Source organism: Hyperolius riggenbachi, chromosome 5, assembly GCF_040937935.1.
Source record: "Hyperolius riggenbachi isolate aHypRig1 chromosome 5, aHypRig1.pri, whole genome shotgun sequence".
NCBI classification, from domain to species: domain Eukaryota; kingdom Metazoa; phylum Chordata; class Amphibia; order Anura; family Hyperoliidae; genus Hyperolius; species Hyperolius riggenbachi.
In genome coordinates this window covers 422,959,468-422,976,470 of record NC_090650.1, presented here as the reverse complement: position 1 = coordinate 422,976,470, position 17,003 = coordinate 422,959,468, and the positions used below count along the sequence as shown (strand labels likewise).

Sequence of the window (17,003 nt, the reverse complement as noted above, 5' to 3'; positions counted from 1 at the left end):
CTGGACGGTCATCAGACCCAGATCACTGCCTTGTCTGGGTCCATACAAGTCCTTCAGACGGCTGTGAATTCAGTGCGATCTCCTCCAGTTACAGACTTACGTATGTCTGTACCCGAAAGGTTTTCTGGTCATAGATCTGACTTTCAGAATTTTAAAAATCGAGTAATGTCGTATTTTGAGTTGAGACCCAACTTGTCAGGAACTGAGGCACAGAGAATTACATTTGTTAAGACCCTGCTGTCAGGGGATTCTCAAACATGGGCATATAGCCTTCAGGCAGGGCATGAGGCTTTGACGTCAGTCGAGGAATTTTTTTTAGGCCATGGCCATAATTTATGATGATCCGGACATTGCCTCCACTGCTGAGCGTAAGCTCAAAACTTTGCGTCAAGGCAAGGATCCGGTAGAAGTCTACGCAGCTGAGTTCAGGAAGTGGTCTGTGTCAGCTAGGTGGGGGACATTTGCATTGTTAGACTGTTTTTTATCAGGGTTGTCAGATGCAGTCTCAGATTTGATGTTGGGACACCCTGAACCTAAGTCTATCGATGAGGTAATTGCCTTAGCAGTACCGGTTGATCGGCGTTTATGCTATCAGAAACAGACCGGGGTAAGAACACTGTGAGATATGTCTCCTTTGCCTCTCCTCCACCCGTGTCACCTCCGCCAGAGCCAATGCAAATTGGGCAGTCAAAATTGACACGGGTGGAAAAGCATCGCAGGAAAACAGAACAGCTCTGTTTATACTGTGCAGAGGAGGGTCATAAGGTGCAGAATTGTCCCAAGAAGTCAGGAAACGCTGCCGCCTAGGTGTAGTCAGAGGTAATACCCTAGGCGCGCAGTCTTTACCTCTAAACGATAATCGCTTGCTCCTTCCCTGTTCTGTCACATGGGAAGGTCAGACTGTTTCCACTGAAACTTTCTTAGACTCTGGCTCCGCAGCCAACTTTATGGATTACGAGTTTGCAAAAAAGTTGGGGATTTCCATACTTCCATTGGACCAACAGGTTTTGGTCACTGCAGTAGATGACTGTCCTCTGCAAAGTAGACATCCCCTGTCTTTGACCCCGGAGTTGGGGTTCAGTGTTGGGGTACTACATAAAGAGAGTCTACAGTTTCTGGTCTTGCGTATGGCAACCTCCACCGTTATTCTTGGCACGCCATGGTTACAGCTTCACTCACCTCAGATAGACTGGGTTTCAGGTCAGCTAACGAGCTGGTCTACCCATTCTTATCATCACTGTTTAGCGAAAGTAACTGTGGGTAACACCAAGATTCAGGTTAAAGGTGTGCCAAGCCAATACGCAGAATTTGCAGACGTGTTTTGTCCCAAATCAGCTGATAAACTTCCCCCCCCACCGTACCTTCGACTGTCCCATCGATTTAAGATCTGGTTGTATGCCTCCCAGAGGTCACCTCTATAACCTATCTGGGCCTGAGAAACTGGCAATGCAGGAGTATGTCAAAGAACATTTGGCTAAAGGGTTCATCCGCCCCTCTCGTTCAAAAGCAGGGGCAGGATTCTTTTTTGTAAAGAAAAAAGATGGAGGCCTTCGTCCTTGCATTGATTACAGTGAAAAATCGTTATCCTCTGCCCTTGATTGACGATTTGCTCACTCAGGTTACCAACGCCAACATTTTCTCGAAATTAGATTTAAGAGGTGCATACAACCTAGTTCGTATCAGGGATGGTGACGAATGGAAGACGGCCTTCAACACACCCGACGGGCACTACGAGTACCTGGTGATGCCCTTCGGGTTGTGTAACGCCCCGGCCGTATTCCAGGAGTTGATTAATGAGGTGTTCAGGGAGGTTTTGGGGAAGTTTGTCCTAGTATATCTGGACGATATTCTGATCTTTTCGTCTGGGGTACATTATCTCTACGTTTGGCCTCTCTATGGATCCTGGTAAGGTTTCTGCTGTCTTGGAGTGGCCTCAGCCTGTGGGACTGAAGGCGCTCCAAAGGTTTTTGGGCTTTGCCAACTACTACAGGAGGTTTATAAAGGGGTACTCTACAGTGGTCTCGCCCCTTACCAGTCTCACCAAAAAGGGGGTTGATACTTACCACTGGTCAGCAGAGGCACATACTGCTTTTTCCACACTGAAAAAACTGTTCTGTTCTGCACCCATATTAAGACATGTGGATGTCACCTTCCCCTTCATCGTGGAGATGGATGCTTCAGAGGTGGGGGTGGGGGCTGTATTGTCTCAGCGTTCGGGTTTACAGGGTAAACTCCACCCATGTGCCTACTTCTCTTGTAGGTTTTCACCCACAGAGAAGAACTACGATAAAGGCAACTGGGAGCTTTTAGCCATCAAGTTAGCCTTTGAGGAATGGCGACATTGGCTAGAAGGTGCAGAACACACTATCACAGTTTATACAGATCATAAAAATTTGGAGTACTTAGAGGTGCCAAGAGACTTAGCCTCCGTCAGGCCCGATGGTCTTTGTTCTTCTCGAGATTCAGATTTGTAATTACGTATACCCCTGGTAGTAAGAACGTCAAGGCAGACGCCTTGTCCAGGTGTTTTGAGCCCGAGACGGTACAGCCCTCAGCCCCTGAGACCATTCTACCTCAGAAGGTGGTTTTGGCAGCCACTGAGACCTGGAAAGATTGGACAGTCACTCTGAGCCCTTATCAACAGGATGTTCCAGAGGGGAAGCCCAGGGCCGGGCCGAGGCATAGGCTGGAGAGGCTCCAGCCTCAGGGCGCAGTGTAGGAGGGGGCGCAGAATTCATTCAGCTGTCATTCCTAATTGTGTTTGAAGCAGAAAGAAATAAGAAAAGGGGATACATGGCAGTGACTGCAAGCCAGATAACTAGATATTAAGGTGTTGGGGAGGTTGTGGGCCCTGTGGCGCCTCTTAGTCTAATAGCAATCAGTGTTTGATGGCTCGGGTGGCAGGGATGGAGGGGCGCACTTTGGTGTCTCAGCCTTGGGTGCTGGAGGACCTTGTCCCAGCTCTGGGGAAGCCTGACGGGGTTATGTTTGTGCCACTACCTTTCCGTCTACAACTGTTACAGCTGTTCCATTCTCACAAAAATGCTGGTCACCCTGGGGCCACCAGAAATCAGGATTTGCTGGCCAGATGTGCTTGGTGGCCTACATTAGCAACAAACTGTAAGGAGTTTGTAAGAGAGTGTGCAGTGTGTGCTAGAAGTAAACCTTCTCGTCAGGCTCCTGTTGGTACTTTACAACCTTTACCAGTCCCGAGTGAACCTTGGACTCACTTGTCCATGGATTTTGTGAGAGAATTCCCCAGGTCTGAGGGCAAGACGGTAATTTGGGTGGTAGTAGACAGATTAAGTAAGATGGCTCACATTGTCCCTTTGAAAGGACCCCCCTCGGCCCAGGAATTGGCCCGATCTCTTCATCCAGCACATTTTCCGGCTGCATGGCATTCCGGAAAATGTAGTGTCAGATCGGGGAGTCCAATTTGTATCTAAGTTTTGGAGAGCTTTTTGCCATCAGCTGGACATGGATCTTGCATTCTCATCAGGCTACCACCCACAGACCAATGGCCAGACCGAGAGAATTAACCAGTCCCTGGAACAATTTCTTAGATGTTATATTGCAGATGCGCAATCCGATTGGGTAAAATTTTTGCCGTTTGCAGAATTTGCGCACAACAACCTGAAGAGTTCCTCTTCAGGATTTTCCCCATTCCAGATAGTGTCGGGAAGATCACCCAAGTTTGCCCCATTGCCAATGGCATCTACACCATTCCCGGCCCTGGAGGACTGGCAGAGGGCTTTGAAGGAGATTTGGGGAATGGTTAAGAGAAACTTGGGGAAAGCCTTCCAGACCCAGAAAAAGCAGGCAGACAAAAGGCGGTCCGTAGAGTGGAAATTCTCTCCAGGGGACTTGGTGTGTGTGTCCACTCGGCATTTGGCCTTGAAGCAACTGTCACCCAAACTGGGCCCTAGATTCATAGGACCTTTTCCAGTGACCAGAAAAATTAATAACGTCACTTATTCTATTGATTTCCCAGCCAGCATGCGAGGCGTGATATCATTCCATGTGTCTCTGTTAAAGCCGGCAGTGCACGTGGATTCCTCTCATAGCGACTCGGAAGTAGTAGCGGCCCATAGGGGTTCGCCGGCGAACAGTTCGCCTACACCCCTATTCCTCTGCTCTCTGCAGATAGTTCAGTCAGAGACAGAGGCAGCTGCCATTGAGAGCTTTCTCACACACAGGGTTAACAGATGTAGTGTGAGGGATTCCCCCTCATAGTTCACTAGGCTGTCAGATTTGGCCAGACTTGCTGTCAGTGAAGACTGAAAGGAATGTGTTACAGTCAACTAAAGAGATAAGCAAGTGAAATGTATACATCATTATTTACCAGCACTTCAAGAACTCTCTCAATCCCAGGTTAAAAAAAAACATGTTAAACGATAGTATTCCTTTAATGTACAGTTCTACTTCTAGAGAAAAAGCGAAAGTGAATCACACGGCGTATATTTGTGTAGATCATGTTCCACTTCTCGTACCCACATGGATTTTAAAGTGAAAATGACCATTTGTTAAAAAATAAGCAATCTGTCAGTTCAGCTCGACACATTTCTAAGAATAGAGCCACATGTCATTACCTGGACTGGATTTCTGGTAAGGCCATGCTGGCTAGGGCCTAGGGCAGCTGCTGCTCAAGGGGGTGTCTGCTCATGGAAGAGGAGGCAGCAAATGGAAAAGGGAAGCTGCAGATTGGGAGCGACACATGGAAATAGAGAGGAGCTGCCGAAGGTTGCTGTGCATGAATGAGAGGGGTTGCTGTATGGATGTTACACATAGGAGGCAGGCCATAGGAAGGTTGGCCTGGGGCAGGAAAAGTATAAATCCTACCTTGGTAATTTTAAGCTGAGTACCTTCATTCTCATTGGAGACTGACCCAGACCCTCCACCATAATCCTAACGCAGGCTGGGAGTGTCTATGCTTCTGGTAGCCACTCAGTTACAATAAGTGTGGAAAATAAGTAACAAGCCCTCTTGCTTTGTACAGCTCACGACTCCCCAGGAGAGAATATACCTGACTTGCCTATAGTGAAGAACAGATTCCTGGCTATAAACCTGATTCAGTGTGCTTACAGTTTGTTTTGAAAATTGATACCTGTTGGCAAATGGTCATTTAACTCTTCTTTGTGCTGGAGTTGTAATTGACGAATATAACAAAAAAAAAAAAATCACATCTAAAAATGGCAGGCAGGCAGGCAGGCAGGCAGGCAGGCCTGGCCACTTTCATGCTACAAAGCCCTGCTTAGTTCTGGTTGTTCTGGTGGCTGACGCCTACCACTGCTGCCTCTGTTTTTGCTCCTGCCCATGTTGTGACCTTTAATTTTCCTTTTTTTTTTCTTCTTTAAAGTGGTCTAACACCCAGCATTTCAACTTTGCTTTAAAGGAAAGGTTCAGGGTAACGTGGAAAAAAATAAAAATCCATATCCACTTACCCGGGGCTTCCTCCAGCCCGTGGCAGGCAGGAGGTGCCCTCGCCGCCGCTCCAGAGGCTTCCGGTCGTCTTCTGTGGCCGACCCGACCTGGCCAGGCCGGCTGCCAGGTCGGGCTCTTCTGCGCTCCACGGACGGGCTCTTCTGCGTCCCATGCGGGCGCGCTGACGTCATCAGACATCCTCCGGGCTGTACTGCGCAGTCGCAGAACTACTGCGCCTGCTCAGTACAGCCCGGAGGACGTCCGATGACGTCAGCGCGCCCGCGTGAGACGCAGAAGAGCCCGTCCGTGGAGCGCAGAAGAGCCCGACCTGGCAGCCGGCCTGGCCAGGTCGGGTCGGCCACCGAAGACGACCGGAAGCCTCTGGAGCGGCGGCGAGGGCACCTCCTGCCTGCCACGAGCTGGAGGAAGCCCCGGGTAAGTGGATATGGATTTTTATTTTTTTCCACGTTTCCCTGAACCTTCCCTTTAAAAGATTGCTTACAGCTTATAAACTATTATGCCAGATTTTTTTTTTTAGCAGAAATTCACTGAATGGATTAACCACTTTACCCCCGCGCGTACGTATTTCTCCGCCCCTTTTTCCATCCTTTAAAAACCAGGGACGGAGAAACACGTACTTTCCGCGTTCCCGACGCTGTCCGCGCTCCCGCTCGTAAACACGCCGCCCGCCGCTAGTAAAACCGCCGCCGCCCGCTCGCCCGGAGATCAATGAACGGGAAAATCCATTCCCGTTCGTTGATCTAAGCCCCACAATGACCCGCTGCTCTCCTATGGGCAGCGCGATCATTGTGAGAAGAAACTCACGTGTCCAGCCTCCTTATTCTTCCTCCAAGCTTCCGGAAGGAGGCTTGGAGGTCGCAATAAAGCAAAAAGTTACTGTGGCCATCTTGTGGCCAAATAGTAAACTACACCCTACACATTTTTCACATACAAATAAATGACTTTTACACAAAAAATTAACTCATTACCTCCCACACTCCCCATTTATTTTTTTTTTGTAATTAAAAAAAAATTCAAAAATTTACAATTAAAAAAAATACATAATTAGTTACCTTAGGGACTGAACTTTTTAAATATTTAAGTCAAGAAGGTATAACACTGTTACTTTATAAACTATGGGCTTGTAATTAGGGATGGACGCAAAACTGAAAAAAATGCACCTTTATTTCCAAATGAAATATTGGCGCCAAACATTGTGATAGGGACATAATTTAAACGGTTTTATAACCGGGACAAAAGGGCACATAAATTTCATGGGTTTTAATTACAGTAGCATGCATTATTTAAAAACTATAATGGCCGAAAACTGAAAAATAATTTTTTTTTTCCCCACATTTTTCCTATTTTCCCATTAAAACACATTTAGAAAAAAATAATTCTTGGCATAATGTCCCACCTAAAGAAAGCCTAATTGGTGGCGGAAAAAACAAGATATAGTTCATTTCATTGCGATAAGTAATGATAAAGTTATAGACGAATGAATGGAAGGAGCGCTGAAAGGTGAAAATTGCTCTGGTGGTCAGGGGGTAAAACCCCTCAGTGGTGAAGTGGTTAAACATGACATTTTCGTGCTGCATTTAGCTAGAAATCCTCCTCGTGCTTGCTTGTTTAGTTACAAATGTATCTATCTACAATGTAACAAACAAACACTGCTTTGAGAGAACAAAGAGGGCTTCCCCGGCAGGCTTTTCAAAGGTCTATTTGTATTCCAAATAAAGATACATTTGTAACTAAAAGATAAGAACGGATGCGGATTCCTAGTTGAATTCAACACTAAAATGTCATGTTTAACCCATTCAATGAATTTCTGCTTAAAAAAAAATCTGGCATAATAGTTTGTAAGCTGTAAGCAATCTTTTAAAGCAAAGTTGTAATGCTGGGTGTTAAACCGCTTTAAAAAAACAATACAAACTGGTTGTGTGGCAACAAGTCATGTACTAAAGAAATGTATCTTTGTAAGACTGAACCACATTAATCTTCACTATAAGCTGAATTCATTTTTTCCAACAGAGACTGTGATTAAGACGTTACTGACACTAAGCAAAAGACAAATCCCCCTACTGTATAACTGGATGGACTGTGACTTAAAATATACTAACACACTGACTTGAGTATGTTTTTTTTTTTCGTTGTCAACTATTCTATTATAACTATTCCATGATATTCCCCCCTGAGAGACCGCAAAAAGCAATGAGGATAAATAGTTAACAGTAGTTAGGGGCAATATAACGGAGCAGTTAAAAAAAGCGCAGCAAAAAGAGTTAAAGCGGTTTAACACCCAGCATTACAACTTTGCTTTAAAAGATTGCTTACAGCTTACAAACTATTATGCCAGATTTTTTTTTAAGCAGAAATTCACTGAATGGGTTAAACATGACATTTTAGTGTTGGATTCAACTAGGAATCCACATCCGTTCTTATCTTTTAGTTACAAATGTATCTTTATTTGGAATACAAATAGACCTTTGAAAAGCCTGCAGGGGAAGCCCTCTTTGTTCTCTCAAAGCAGTGTTTGTTTGTTACATTGTAAATAGATACATTTGTAACTAAACAAGCAAGCACGGAGGAGGATTCTAGCTAAATGCAGCACTAAAATGTCATGTTTAATCCATTCAGTGAATTTCTGCTAAAAAAAAAATCTGGCATAATAGTTTATAAGCTGTAAGCAATCTTTTAAAGCAAAGTTGAAATGCTGGGTGTTAGACCACTTTAAATAGAAGGCGCTTGGGCCGCACGCTATGCTATTTAGCGGACGGCTCTGGTTAAATTGTTAATTAACGTTTTATTGATAGCAGCTGCCTCCAATTACATTGTTATTTATCATTTTATTGGGGTCTTAGGGTCAGACACAAACTGGGGGGTCTTAGGGTTAGGCACCACTAGCGGGGGTCTTAGGGTTAGGCACCAAAATGGGGTTCTTACGGTTGGGCACCACCATGGGGGGGGGGGTCTTAGAGTTAGGCCCACCAAGGGGGGTATTAGGCTTAGGCACCACCAGCAGAATCTTAGAGTTAGGCACCATCAGGGGGGTCTTAGGGTTGGGCACCACCAGGGAGGGTCTTAGGGTTGGGCTCTACCAGGGGGGGGGGGTCTTAGGGTTAGACACCACCAGGGGAGGATTCTGTGTGAGAGTATGAAGAGGTTAGGTTGTAATGAAATTCTGCAAATATTGCCGATATTTCACAGTATGAAACAGGTTGTAGAATATCAGCAAATCTACCGATATTCTACTATCGGAATACATTTTTATTTACCGTTTGCGCCTAAATTAGCGTGTTACTTTTTAAAATGTATGACTATATAATATGAAGCCCATCGGCAACATTAGTGAATTATTGCTGTAATGTAGGGTTCGCTGCACTTAAGTTAAATAATTATTATATTTTATCATTACTGATTTATAAAATGCCAACAAGTTCCGTGACGCTGTACTAAAAAGCAGGGTACATAATACACTCTATAATATACAGGAAATATAGACATTGGTTTACTATACAGAATTGGTAGACATCAAAGTAATTACAGTTATAAATGTGACGTAATGAATGGCCAACGTTAGAATGTATGCTTGTCTGAAAAAGTGAGTTTTGAGGGAGCATTTGGGTTGGAGAGTGACAAATGTGTTTTGGTTGGGGATTTCAGAGGAGGGGTGAGGCCCGTGGAAAATCTTGAATATGTGAATGGGGGAAAGTAATTCTAGCCAAGCAGGAAATCTGGAGGCATCGGGGGTATTAAGTTGCCCTCTGTTTGTAGCCACAGTTTGTATAGTTGTAGGCCCGACGCTCACTATTTTATCAGGTGCCTCTGGCACTCAAATTCCCTATTATAGCAGCTAATGGCGACTACTACTGGGCGGCACCCAGCTTTTCAAGACCATTTGTGATATCCGCAGTGGGGTTGTCCATTGCTCTCTGCAGATGTCTCGGTAAATGAGGTCCCATGCAGAGTTACATTTACGGATACTGAACAAGATGCTTATAATTCAGTTGATGTAAATGTTATTTAAATAAAATTAGCATACAGTTTGCATACAGTCAGAATTAACATCTCGTTGACCACCCCCTAGTCTTAACCAGTCACAGCCCTTATTCATGCCAGTCATTGCCATCTGTTTTCCACAGCAAAAGAAGAACGGAAAAGCTGGAGGTGGATCCAAATGCGTACTCCTTCCCTGATGTGAGCAACATTGTCCAGGAGAGGAGAGGTCCGGGCCAAGGCCCCGTCCAACTGAGGAACTGCCAAGCCAAAGACGCAACGGAGACAGGAGAAGACTTTACTGATGACGAGGAGGTCCCTCCTCTAATGTGACGAGAAACTAGTTCGGGACATTTTAGGCATTTTGTTTGCCAACATTAATTCACAGAAGATGGATGGTTGGCCTCAGCCGTGAATTCTGGGACAGGAGTTTCTGTGGAATAGAATATGAAGGGTTTACAGAGCAGTATCAGAATGGTCTGAATTAATTTTTCTAAGAGTGACTGTGACTTACAAGTTACTGACACTAAGCAAAGCATAGACCTCCCTCCTGTATAACTGGATGGACTATGACTAAAAATATATCAACACTAACGAGTACTTTTTTTTTTCACTTTGCACACCATAAACCATACATTTCTATCTACACAGATGGCTGGATAGTGGGTGTGTCTTCTTCAGCTGCATTCTGAAAGGTGAATATTGCCTTGATGAAGGGCACTCTGTTACTCCGAAACATTGCACTACTGTCATGGAGTAAAGACTCTTGGAGGTTGATAGTTCATGGTGTGCCAACCTTACGAGAATTCGGACTGTTGGCTACATTGGGGATGGGATTACTTATCTACACTTGATTTCCAGATCCCAGCATTAATGCCCATTGCACCACTGATTGTGTGGAAGTCACCACTTATATCTTCCAGATCCAGTCAAGTACAGGTAGTCTGGAAAGTGGCTGGATAGTGTAATGGTTAAGGGCTCTGCCTCTGACATGGGAGACCAGGGTTCGAACCTCGGCTCTGCCTGTTCAGTAAGCCAGCACCTATTCAGCAGGAGACCTTAGGCAAGTCTCCCTAACACTGTTACTGCCTATAGAGCGCGTCCCAGTGGCTGCAGCTCTGGCGCTTTGAGTCCACGAGGAGAAAAGAGCTATATAAGTGTTTGTCTTTGTCTCGTACTTTAGTTCCCGGTTAACGAACGAGATAGGGACTGTAGGTTCATTCTTAATCTAAATCTGTTCTTAAGTCGGGACATTGGGCCATCTCTGTCCCCTGTGCCTCCCCTGGGCCCCCCTGTGCCTCCAGTGTCCCCCTTAGTGCTACCTCTGCCCTCTGTAACTGTTTATACAAGTTTAAAAGCCATTTTTTCTTTGAATTTTTTAAGATCGATTTTCTTAAAAACTACAAATCCAATTTAAAAAAAAATTTCTTGGGACTTGTTCCCATGGGAACACAAAATCCATGCCGTTCAAATGTATACTTACCAAGAAAATCTAAATTTCTTCCAGGCTCCGCCCACACTTCACCACTGCTGCTGCAACTAAGGTAACTGCATTCCTGGATATCTGCCCCCCCCCCCCCCCCCCTTACACTTATGCAGTCATTCCCCTGCCTTCTCAATGGTGCAGACCACACAGTGATAGAGCAACCTAAAACCAGGCTGTTCCCTATGTAGTACATTCATGTGTGCAGTGAAGGGAACATGGGGGCAGCGAGGAGCAGTTTTTGCAGGGAATAGCCAGGGGGCTCAGCAAGCCTTACTAGGGGGGTGGGGGGGGGAGATGTCAGTTTATTCCAATTTTGCAGTGGAAATACAGTGGATGGTTGATTGAGATGCTAATTATCCCACGCTGATGCAAGTGTTATGTTAATTATATGTAAATATATGCAGCATGGAAATCCGACCAAACAACTGCAGCAGCTACTTGTTCCTGATGTAGCGCTGGAAACCAGAATAGTCCTAAGTATCCCTGGACTATGTATGCCATCATCATATGCTCACTGTGTACTGTCCAAGCTTACAATGCTTTATTGTCTCTTTACAGCGGACCTGAACTCTTGCACAGGACATAAGGGAAAAATAGAGAAATTCACCCTGTATGTATTTAGAGAGTTTAGCCTGTCTCATTCCCCCTTATCTGTAACTAATCACAGCTGTAATTTGATCTTTCAGCTGTGTCAGCTGACTGCCTCGACGACACAGCTAATTTGTAAACACAGAATGTTAACCTTATGTCTGCTTCCATTAAAGCAGGAAGCAGACACACTGCAGATTTATTGCAGAATTTGTACCAGCTGTAACAGAAATGTTTTTCTGTAAAGGTTATTATGCTGTTGCTTATCTTTTACAGCATAATAGTCTTGGATAGTTTGGAAAAGAGTCAGAAGCTCCTCTGGGTTTTCATGGCAGAATTTTGTCCCCAGCCGTAGGAATTTTAATCACTTTCTGTCCAGCTGAGAAACTTCTCCAATAGTGAAAGACAACACATTTTATGAAGGACAGATAGTACACTGTGTCCGGGACTGCTGCTGTTCATACTAATGCTGCAAGGCTTTATGGAGGGCTACTCACGCTACATGTTATGGAGGGCTACACGCGCTATATGTTATGGAGGGCTACACACGCTACATGTTATGGAGGGCTACACACGCTACATGTTATGGAGGCTACACGCGCTACATGTTATGGAGGGCTACACGCGCTACATGTTATGGAGGGCTACACGCGCTACATGTTATGGAGGGCTACACGCGCTACATGTTATGGAGGGCTACACGCGCTACATGTTATGGAGGGCTACACGCGCTACATGTTATGGAGGGCTACACGCGCTACATGTTATGGAGGGCTACACGCGCTACATGTTATGGAGGGCTACACGCGCTACGTGTTATGGAGGGCTACACGCGCTACGTGTTATGGAGGGCTACACGCGCTACGTGTTATGGAGGGCTACACGCGCTACGTGTTATGGAGGGCTACACGCGCTACGTGTTATGGAGGGCTACACGCGCTACGTGTTATGGAGGGCTACACGCGCTACATGTTATGGAGGGCTACACGCGCTACATGTTATGGAGGGCTACACGCGCTACATGTTATGGAGGGCTACACGCGCTACATGTTATGGAGGGCTACACGCGCTACATGTTATGGAGGGCTACACGCGCTACATGTTATGGAGGGCTACACGCGCTACATGTTATGGAGGGCTACACGCGCTACATGTTATGGAGGGCTACACGCGCTACATGTTATGGAGGGCTACACGCGCTACATGTTATGGAGGGCTACACGCGCTACATGTTATGGAGGGCTACACGCGTTACATGTTATGGAGGGCTACACGCGCTACATGTTATGGAGGGCTACACGCGCTACATGTTATGGAGGGCTACACGCGCTACATGTTATGGAGGGCGACACGCGCTACATGTTATGGAGGGCGACACGCGCTACATGTTATGGAGGGCTACACGCGCTACATGTTATGGAGGGCTACACGCGCTACATGTTATGGAGGGCTACACGCGCTACATGTTATGGAGGGCTACACGCGCTACATGTTATGGAGGGCTACACGCGCTACATGTTATGGAGGGCTACACGCGCTACATGTTATGGAGGGCTACACGCGCTACATGTTATGGAGGGCTACACGCGCTACGTGTTATGGAGGGCTACACGCGCTACGTGTTAAGGAGGGCTACACGCGCTACATGTTATGGAGGGCTACGCGCGCTACATGTTATGGAGGGCTACGCGCGCTACATGTTATGGAGGGCTACACACGCTACATGTTATGGAGGGCTACACACACTACATGACAAGGCAACTAAACTGCCGTTCAGAAAGATGGCGCCATCATTGGCAGCCACGGCCACCGGATTCTGGCCTTTTCTTGTTTTTCTTCCCTTCTCCCTACCAATTCACCTTGTTTCCCCCTGAAGGTGTGCAGTGTGGTCCGAAAAAACAAAGAAAAGGACACTGAAAGCCCAATATAGTGTAGTAAGTCTTTACATCAGATTTTAGGTAATCACGAAGATGTGATACACACAAACCAGGGTTACCACAAAGGCAACCACTTTATAGGCAGGCGGGGAGATTAGACCTGTCCCCACTCAGGTTAAGAAATCGTTGTCTGTAGATCGGAAAGATGGGGCAACACCCCTCCACCAAGGGTGGACTAGACAATAGACTAGATTAGAATGTTGGTTCTTTGTTCTTCTACTGATCCTAGATGTTATTACTCCATTTTTACTGCTTGATGAAGCGAGATTAAACCAGCGAAACGCGTTGCACTTTTGGAGTATTGTGAAAAAATTGTTCTTTACTATAAACCAACAGTTTTTGATGTCTTTTTGGAGGAGGTACAGTAAGTCCACCACTGCATCCTCTTTTTAAACATTTTTATACTCCGTTGGCGCCTCTGTTAGACACAAGTATACACTAGTGTAGTGTGGTCCAATGTTGCCTGGGACGTTGGTGCTGGTTGTGGGTAGTCCGGGACCTGGAGTTTTTTCTACCTTGCCGCTGCCTTGGGCTTTTGTCTGTGCAGGTACAGGCCGTGTGGAGTCCACCGATGCTACCCAGGAGATCAGGGCTCCACTGAGGACACCGCGCTGATCGGGAAACCTTTGGCCTCGCTGGATGCCGGCTTCATCCATCTACTGGCTGTTGCTGCTCCTCCGCAGCTGGGACACCTTGGGTTCAGCCTCTCTATGATTCCGGCCGCTACACCGGAAGTAAGGGCCGCCGGTGGCCAGACGCTTCTGAGACAGCCAGATTATCTTGACCAGCCCTGCCGAATTCTGCCCAGGAGTCGGGACCCACCACAGAAATGAACACTACTGCACCTTTTGAACTGGAACAACTTGGCCAGCAATGCCAGATGTCAGCAATTGGGATCCTGAGCAGCGTCAGCCATTCATGAAGAACTTGGCCATCCCTTATGAACCTTCACCTCCCCCCCATGTCTCCATGATTGCCAAGTGCAGCTGGTGGCACCGTAGTATGGCAGCATTGGCACTTGACCTTTGGTCATCCCCCCCTCCCCTTCTCTCACCATCCAACTTCCAAAACCTGTATGAGCCAAAACCAATTCCAGGTACAACTCCTTGTACTTGGCGAAATAAAGGATTCTGTTCTAATGTTGGCACAGAATTGTGCCAATGATTTGTGCACCACCATAGGCTGTACTGCAATTTCTGGCTATAGCGGCTCTCAGTGACTAACTTGGCCACCGGCAATAGTTAAAGTGGACCCAAATTAAAAATACAAGATTTCAGAAATAAAATCTATTTTCTTAATTATAATAATAAATAGCAGCCTTTTTTCAGCTGCATGATGACAAATATAAAATATTTTACATTTATTGGAGTAACCCCTCCCTTCCTTTCAAATTGCCGGGATTTTTCCGGCAAACTGGTGGAGTAGATGGTGTCCGGCAATGGAGGAATTGCTAATGGCTGCCCCCAGTATAACCCTAGCTATGAAAAGAGAAGGGTGAAAAGCATGTACTGAAATGCTCAAAGGTTTGAAGGAGTGTTTATTTATCTTTGTATGTGTCAGAGTGGTGCAACTAAATATTTTTAATTAAAAAAAGTTTGGTTTGGGTCCGCTTTAAGTTGCTATGCTTCGATGAGGGAATGGTATTACGTACAGGCAGGTTTGGCTAAACAGAGTGAGCTATCTGTATGCTTCAACTGGCGCCCAAATTTGCCTGCACCACTTTTAAATGTTCACGCTACATGACCCTCAGCAAGTTGGCCCTTATAGGTCAACACTGAAGCGAGAAGGATACGGAGGCCAGGGGCAAACACAGGATTTTCAAGGAGGGGATTCCTGAAAGGTCTCCCTCACCACTCACAATACAGTTTAATAATATGGTAGGACATCATGCTGGGTACACACAATGCCATTTCCTGTCCGACCAACCAACAACGGGATCAATCAGGAGCAGTTTGCATACAGATAATGAGGACAGCCCACATTGATAATGAAGGGGAAAGTGAAGCTTTCACACAGCAGGGCACAGGGCTGTGCTCATACCTGACTCTGTTAAGTTCCCCAGAGCTGCTCCATGCTCTGCACACACACTGCTGCTCCATCCAAAGTCAACTGTAGCAGGGAAGGAAGGGGGGCGGTGCTGTGACCTGCAGGACACCTGCAGATATTCTGGTGTCACAACTTGTACCTGTCCCCAGACACTGCACCGGCCCTGGTCTGAGGAGGGATACTGGGCAGCTGTAATCTCCCTCTGTGTTTGCCTATGGGAGGCTGCTGTATTTATTTCCTTTTAAACAATACCAGTTGCCTGGCTATCCTGCTGATCTTTCAGGTATCAGTAGTGTCTGCAGAGGCAGAACAAGGTCCTCCAGCACCCAAGGCTGAGACACCATAGTGCGCCTCTACATCCCACCCACCCCAGCCGTCACACACTGATTGCTATTGGAATAAGAATCACCCCAGGGCCCCCAAGACTTTAATCTCTAGCTATCTGGCTTGCAGTCACTGCCATGTATCCCCTTTTCTTATTCCTCTCTGCTTCATACACAGTAGGGGAATGACAGCTGAGTGAGTTGTGTGCTCCATCCTACACTGCACCCTGAGGCTGGAGCCTCTCTCGCCTCGGCCTCAGCCCTGAGTGTCTGTCTGGCGCACACACCAGAAACAAGAATGTAATCCATTTAGACTTCTGTCAGAAACACCTGATCAGCTGCATGCTTGTTCAGGGTCTATGGCTAAAACTATTAGAGGCAGAGGATCAGCAGGATAGCCATGCAACTGGTACTATTTAAAGGAATGACGCAGCCCTTACTAAATTCTGTAATTGCCGCCCTGTGCCTGTGTGTGGGGAGGTGCGTATAGGCTTACTGCACCTCCCACGGCCCGGCGTCCATCTCTGCTCTTCATAAAAAGGTCCCAGTATAGTGATGGGGTCGGCGTGCCACAATAATATTTTAATGTGAAGTCTCGATTGAATTGGTTGTGTCCAAGAAGTGAAGCACGGCCTATAATAATAGGATATTCATTTGCAATAGGTTAGCCTATACCAGTGGTGGCAAACCTTTTCGAGATCAAGTGCCCAAACTTCAACTCAAAAGTCTCTTGTAAAGTGCCAACATGCCAATTTGAACAAAATGACCCCCTCCTCAGAACATAACAGATAACAAATACCAGGCCCTCAAACCTACAGTGACCAGATTGTTCTGGGTTCAACCTTGGACAGAGCAGGGGGGGGGTGTTCGCGGCGCACCTGAAAAATGGGCGTGGCCATGACATTGTATGGGCGGAGCTAACATAATGATGTAACAGCGAGGCATAAGAAAACAGTGTTTCCGCCATGATGTGGTGAAACGAGGATTCGCATCATGGGTGTGCAGAAACTGTGTGATGCTATTTATTAGTATACCCGCCGTAACCCCAAAGCAGCAAATATAGCCAACTATGACCATTAAATAATAAGCGCAATGTGGGCAACATTTTACCAGAAAATAACGCAATGTGGGCAACATTTTACCAGAAAATAACGCAATGTGGGCAGCATTTCAGCAGAAAATAACGCAATGTGGGCAACATTTCAG

The 17,003-nt window shown here is 46.2% G+C and overlaps 1 protein-coding gene across 2 annotated transcripts in view; it reads left to right on the top strand.

Moving 5' to 3' along the window:
• The window catches only part of DNAAF11 (dynein axonemal assembly factor 11), a 122,792-nt gene that overhangs the window by 95,092 nt on the left and 10,697 nt on the right, over positions 1-17,003 (top strand). Inside the window, exon 12 of one of the 2 annotated variants that reach the window (XM_068238037.1) lies at positions 9,564-10,011. The exons of the other annotated variant lie outside the window; for it this stretch is intronic. Within the exon in view, the coding sequence (XP_068094138.1) occupies positions 9,564-9,750 (187 nt within the window). The 3' untranslated portion in view covers positions 9,751-10,011. Of the gene's footprint in view, positions 1-9,563; positions 10,012-17,003 lie in introns of those variants that run through there. 2 annotated transcript variants of the gene reach the window in all.